The sequence below is a fragment of the Nycticebus coucang genome, chromosome 4 (genome assembly GCF_027406575.1).
Source record: "Nycticebus coucang isolate mNycCou1 chromosome 4, mNycCou1.pri, whole genome shotgun sequence".
Lineage (NCBI taxonomy): Eukaryota > Metazoa > Chordata > Mammalia > Primates > Lorisidae > Nycticebus > Nycticebus coucang.
Genome location: NC_069783.1, coordinates 111,104,570 through 111,111,409, shown reverse-complemented (window position 1 = coordinate 111,111,409; position 6,840 = coordinate 111,104,570). Strand labels below are relative to the sequence as shown.

The 6,840-nt window shown below is 49.1% G+C and overlaps 1 protein-coding gene across 2 annotated transcripts in view; it reads right to left on the bottom strand.

The window, feature by feature from the left end:
* Positions 1-437: 437 nt before the first annotated feature.
* Positions 438-6,840, bottom strand: part of SCARB1 (scavenger receptor class B member 1) — an 82,116-nt gene continuing 75,713 nt past the window's right edge. Inside the window, exons 12-13 of one of the 2 annotated variants that reach the window (XM_053586938.1) lie at positions 4,959-5,087; positions 1,330-1,467 (exon numbers count right to left, since the gene is read on the bottom strand). In XM_053586938.1, the coding sequence (XP_053442913.1) occupies positions 4,959-5,087 (129 nt within the window). In that variant the 3' untranslated portion in view covers positions 1,330-1,467. Of the gene's footprint in view, positions 1,468-4,958; positions 5,088-6,840 lie in introns of both variants that reach the window. The other variant, XM_053586939.1, reaches the window with a different exon arrangement.

Here is a 6,840-nt window from a genome sequence, read left to right as displayed (position 1 = left end):
AAACAGTGATGAAATGTCTCATATTAAAACGTCAATGATGATAATTAGTGGGAAATTTCACTTTTTGCAACTAATTAAACTTAAAATGAAGAGTAACTACTTCTCTTTTCTGCCAGGCCCAGGTCACTATACCTGTCCTACACACAGGATTTGTATATAAATGCACAGAAAAAGGTCCCCATGCAATAGCAGCACAGGTACCTTGGGGGCTTGGGAGTGGTCCCAAGGGACTTGGATCCTCCTCTTTCCAAAAAGTGCTGTATTCACACAATATTTATACAAAATTTTAAATTGCACAAGGTTGAAATTTAAAAACAGGAAGGCAAGTCAGCAGCTCAGCCTTGTGAGAGACACTCTTGGCAGCACCAGAAAGGAGCTATTGACCAAGAGCAGAAGGGCGCAGAACGCCCCAGCAAGCCCCTCACCCCTCAACCCCAGTAAAAAGGCTGCCAGAGATTCAAACCTTCAATTTTTTTTTTAAAGTTTATTATTTCAATAGTGAATTATTTTTAAAAGTTGATAAAATTCATTTATCTTCCAGTAGAAAAGGGACAACAGAGGCTTGCCCCAAGATCCAGGAGCACTGGGCAGAGGGGTCACCCCCTATCCCAGGGGAGGTATCCAGGTGGTGAGCCCCCAAGGCCTTCCCACCTCCCTCCATGCTGACACCTAAAATCTGAGGGACCCTGGAGGGGGGCAGCTCAGGGCACAGGCTGCTGCCATCGCAGCCAGGGAGTGGCCAGTTCAGTGTACAGGACGATGTCAGTTTAGGCTGGAGGAGAAGGGCCTCCAACATCCAGACCCAAATGTTCAGCGTCCTGCCAGAGAGTGAGACCACTGGAGAAGCTGCCCCAGGCATCCTGGTGTGGTGCCCCACACCACTTTCTGAGGCTGGACCTAGGCAGGTAGACCTTGGAGGAAGCTCATGGTCACAGCCTGAGCAGTGAGTCCCTGGCCCCTGCCCACATGGCTTTGGCACAGGAAGCCTACGCATCCAGCCAGGACCTCCAGGACAGCGCCCTGGCCTGGGAGTGAGAGGCCTGAGCTACCAGGCTGGGGCTGCAAGGTTTGTCCTGATGGGAAGGGAGACCCCCAGAGATGGTGGGTGTCTTCAAGAGCCAGGACCCAGTGGCTGAAGGGGCCAGGCTCACCCAAGGGAGAGGATACAACACCCATAGCACCCATGGTCAGGCCTGGGGGTCACTTGGAGAAAAGGTTCCAGAACAGTGCTTGTTCCCTGAGTCCCTTCGGCAGCAGCTCCATCCCTGAGTGTGTCAGTGCACGCCTGTGCATGTGTGTGCACATGTGCCGGGGCGTGTGTGCGATGTGCGGACAGGTGTGGCAGCTGGGGGCTCAGGCTTTGGGACTGGCAGGCTGCATAGACTCCTGTAGGAGGGGGGTGTAGGGGCCAGGGGGCTGCTCCGGCCCGGTGGCCAGGCTTGGCCTGCTCCCGCCATCCTTGAGACCCTGTGGAGGAAGGCGAAGCTGGATTACCAAGCCCCGTCCCCAAGCCCTCACCCTTAGCACCCACCCCAACCCCTGCACCCACAGCCCCCCAGGCATGAAAACCTCCCTCTTCCCCCTGGATAGCACCATTTACCAAGTCACGGAGAGGTGAGAGGAGGCTGGAGTGACTACAGACTTCTGCAATAGCATCTCACTAAATACCACCTGGCCCTGCCTCCACCTACTTTAGAGATGGGAGAAGTGAGGCCCAAAGACACAGAGGCCAGGGCAAGGGGAGGGGCTTGTGTGCAATAATAACAGTAGCACAGTCAAAGTGGAAAGGCCAGCACGGCCATGGACAGGACAGCGCACTTTTAAACCACAGTCACAGGAGAGTATTCAGCCTGGACAGTGCCACAAACAGGAAGACGAGGGAAGGTAGCCATAGTGTGCCACATACAGCGACAATAGGACACCAGCTAGGAACGTTCCTAGAAATCATCTGTTGTTCATGGATGTGTATATACAGATTTGGAGGGGGAAAAAAAACTACACACCAAATTCCTGGATGGTTGCCTGGTGGTGGGGGAGAGACCTTGGGGAGAGGGACAGGAACACAAAGGGAGGAATTGGAACAGACAGCACAAGACATTAACAATTTATAACATTAACAATTGTTATAACACGGCCAGTGGCGGTGGCTCATGCCTGTAATCCTAGCACTCTGGGAGGCCAAGGCAGGTGGATTGCTTGAGCTCATGAGTTCAAGACTAGCCTGAGCAAGAATGAGAACCCATCTCTACTAAAATAGAAAAACTGAGGCAGGAGGGTCGCTTGAGCCCAAGTGCTGTGAGCTATGACACCCCAGCACTCCTCCCAGGGCGACAGCTTGAGACTGTCGCAAAAACAACAACAACCTCAAAAAAAAAAACAATTGTTAACAATTGCTGAGTCTGGGTGATAGGGAACTCAAGACTGTGTTGTAATTTATCTAGTTTTACCTTTTTAAAACTTTCGCAACTCAAAATAATTAAAAATAAAGATAATAATGATGGCTGGAGTGTGGGGTACCTCTCTGTTCCCGTAGCCCCTTGCCTCCCTCTCCTGAAGAACCAAGAGGACTCCTTGCCCAGCCACTGCAGCTGGACACCCAAACCCCCAGGGCTGACTTCACCACAGGGTAGGGGGATCGAACCCCCCTCTGAACAGAAGGCCAGGGTGGGGGTGCCTGCCTCCTTTCACTCCAGCATTAAGCCAGGCCCTAGTGAGATCAGCACCCCCCACTGCCACAGAGGCAGAGTGGGATACCTGGGGCAGTCAGAAACTCAACAAAGTGGGCCTGAGAGTCAGACTTCAGACAGTCTCACTCAAAAGTAAAAAGGGAAAATGACCCCCAGGCTATAAAAGGACCCTTGGTCTTTCCTAACAAACACCAAAGGAGCCCAAAGATGGAGCAGATTCTTCCTCCCTTCCATTTTTGTTTGATTAAGGAGAAAATACTTGGAGTAGGGAAAAGATCAATGAGAAGCTAAAAAAGGTCCAGGCATGTTTCCCTGAAGGGCTAGCCTATATAGTTGCCCAGGCTGTTCACTGCACAAGGGCACCTAGGGGCTACAAACCAGTCAACACAGTGTTTGCCAGGTCCTCTAACCTGGGTAGGTCTCATCTGCCCCAAGGAGCTCTTTTTCTTATTCATGTAAAATTACCCTTTTCCCTAGTAAGACAGCCAGTCCCAAACCTGGGTGCAGGGCAAGTGTGGGGCCTCCCGCAGGGACCTAGGCCTAAGACTCAGGACAGGACTCAGCAGGGGGATGCCCACTGCCCAAGCTGAAGCCAGACAACCAGAGGATACTGCACTTCCCAAGTACACGTGACTACAGGTTTGGGGGTGTCATCTGGGGTGGGGGCTGAGCTGCCTCCAGAAAGCAGAGCAGTACCATCTCTTTAAATCAAACACTTGTCTATTATAATAACTTGAAAATTGGATTCCATTGTCAAAATAAAGAATAGACCCCAGTTTTGGTGGGGATAGAGGGGATGGCAAGACATCCTGGTTACGCCCAGGGAGGTGCAGCCATGGGGCTCTGACTGCTCTGTCTGTGCCAAAGTGAGTAACTCCCTTCCTCCTCCCTGCCACTGCGAAAATACCAAGCAAGTTTCTGCAGGAGGGAGTCATGGATGGGAAGGGGCAGGGACATTGATGGGGCCAAATTGTGCATAACAGAAAAGTGACCTGAAGGTATCCCTGGCAGACAGGAAAGGAAGGGGGCCCACCTAGAACACCTGGCCCCCAGCCTGGGGAACTGATGTGCTCAGACTCTGCCCCTGACACCCCTAGAGCCTGGCTGGAATTTAGCTGTCCCTCCCCATCCCTGCAGGGCTTGCAGCAAACACGCCCTTGCCCACCACTTCACATTTTCTGTCTTATTTCCTCTTCCAGCCCTGGAAACTGAGGCGGACTGGAGACAGCCAACTGGCCCCAAAGCACGGGGCTGTTGCCTCATGCCCTTGCAATGTGGCTCCTAAGAAAGCTATTTAAACCCAAACAGGCCCAAGCTCTCACGGGTAGCACATTTTTCAGACACCAAACCAAAATAATAGCTATTATCAGAGGCACAACCATAGAGTGACTTACCCCTGTCCAATCCCAAATTGTAGGGCCTATGGCCCTGGCTGTCAAACCAGCCCTGAACCTTAGCCTTCCAGAACCTCATCAAGGAAACAGAGAACCCCCAAAGGCACTGGTCTACTTCACTCGCAAGTAGGGCTGCCCGATAAAATCGGGGTACCTGGTTAAATCTGAATTTCAGGTAAACAACGCATAGGTTTTCAGTCCAAGTATGTCCCATAATTGTATGGGAAACACTTAAACTGAACATTATTCATCATTTACCTGAAATTCATCATTAACTGGGCATCTTTCTGTTATTGTTTCTTGTTTATTTGTGTTCAATCTAGCAACCCTACCCTCTGGTCCAGTCCTAGATACACAGTTGGTGTGCAACTGATGGCTAATTTTTTGTTCTTGGGTAAGTCTAAGGTTTAGACCAATGTTTCTCAAATATGTTTCTACACCAGAATCCTCTTACGGTTCATTAAAACACAGATTTCTGGGGTCCCCCTTTCTATTCCAGGAGGCCAGAGGCTGTCCAGGGACTGGCATTCTTAGTAAACTTCCCTAGGGGCATCTATTGCACAAGAGGTTTGAGAAGCAGTGGGCCTAAACGCCAATCTTGCCTTTCTAACATGACCCTGCAAATAGGACACCAGCCCAAAGAACACGAGTCACCCTCTAGGATCAAAGAAACTGCTCTTCACCCAGATCATGGGAAGGTAGGTGGTTTCTCCAAAAGCAAAATATACAAATGTGCATCCTTAGTCTGTAGACACTCCAGGTGAAGTTTAGGCTGAAAGAAATGTGTGGGACCCCAAGTGTTTGAAGCTGCCAGCATTCTACTCACTACAGCGGGCAGGTAGGGAAGAGGGGAGGCATGGTGTTACCTGGTACCCACCTACAGCCTTGCTTCCTGCAGCACAGCGCCCTTGGGAGCTGATGTCATCAGGGATTCAGAATAGGCCTGAATAGCCTCCTTATCCTTTGAGCCCTTTTTACTACTACTCCAAAATAAATAGCATTTCTCCTAGAAGATAACCAAGCTAATTTATAGTTGACATTGAAGCCACACAAAAAAAGGTTTTACACTGATCTTGATCTTTGATTTTCCAAAAGCAAAGAAGAAACAGGCAAGGTGCAGAATTTGAGAGTCCAGCAACCCTTAACATGTGGAGTTGGCTAAGATTTGGGAGAGCTGTCACCCTTTGACAGAAGTATGAGCCTCTTCAGGAAACACACATGCAAGGATAGGCAAGCCAAGCTTAAAAGGGTTCATCTGCTATGAAAATTTAGGCCACAGAGAAGAAGTGAGCTTGGGAGATGGGCCATAGTGGCCAACAGACAGTGTGTCTAACATTTCAAACCAGGGACAAATAGATTGTTCTGTTAAAACATTTGTGATGTTTTTTTCCTTAAAGAATGACTAGAAGGCCAGGTGCAGTGGCTCATGCCTATAATCCTAGCACTGGGAGGCCAAGGAGAGAGGATTGCATGAGCTTAGGAATTCAAGACCAGCAAGAATGAGATACCATCTCAACCAAAAATAGAAAAATTAGCTGGGCATTGTGGCGGTCTTGTAGTCCCAGCTACTCAGGAGGGTGAGGCAGGAAGATCATTTGAGCCTAAGAGCTTGAGTTTGCTGTGAGCTATGATGAGACACCACAGCACTCTACCTGAGCAACAGAGCACAACTTTGTCTCAAAAAATAAAAATAAAAAAGAAAGACTTGGAAAGAAAAATTTATCTCAAGTAAAATTAAAATACATTGAGTTTGGCTCAGCACCTGTAGCTCAGCGGCTAGGGAGCCAGCCACATACACTGGAGCTGGTGGGTTTGAACCCACACCTGTTAAACAACAGTGACAACTACAACCAATAAATAGCCAGGTGTTGTGCCGGGCGCCTGTGGCCCCAGCTGCTTGGGAGGCTGAGGCAAGCGAACCACTTAAGCCAAGAGTTTGAGGTTGCTGTGAGCTGTGACGCCATAGCACTCTATTGAGGGTGACATAGTGAGACTCTGTTTCAAAATAAATAAATAAATTAAATTAAATACATTGAGTTTGCTAGTATGTGACTTTTTCTCTTTAATCAGGACAAATACACGGCAGGGTATGGCAGCTCACTGCTATAATCCTAGCACTCTGGGAGGCCATGGTGGGTGGATTGTTTGAGCTCACAAGTTCAAGAATAGCCTGAGCAGCAAGAGTGAAACTCCATCTCTACTAAAAATAGAAAAAACAAAACAAAACAATAAAAAACCATCTAGCCAGGTGTCACAGCAGGCCCCTTTTGTCCCAGCTACTTGGGAGGCTGAGGCAAGAGGTTCTCTTGAGCTCAAGAGACTGAGGTTGCTGTGAGCTATCATGATGCCACAGCACTCTACCTAGGGTGACAGCGTGAGACTCTGTCTCAAAAAAAAAAAAAAAAAAGAAAAAGAAAAAGAAAAGAAAATGAGGACAAACACCTAAAAACAGGTAAGGCCTAACTTTGCTAAGTCAAAGAATACATAAAGGCATAAATTTCAATCATTCAGCCTCCAGTGAAACCAACAGGAGGAGCCCCAACCACACCATCCATAGAAATAATAGTGTTCCTATTTGCCTACTTGGTTTGGGGGTGGGACACTGTCTTGGGGACTGAGACTGGGAAGGGGTCCCTAGCCAGCACCTTCACATTCTCTGCTTCTGGATCCCCTTCCTCACCCTCCTCTGATAGACAATGAGGACAGAGACAGAAGGGGACAGAGGGCAGAGGCTGTCTTGGCCTCCTACAGCCCAGCCC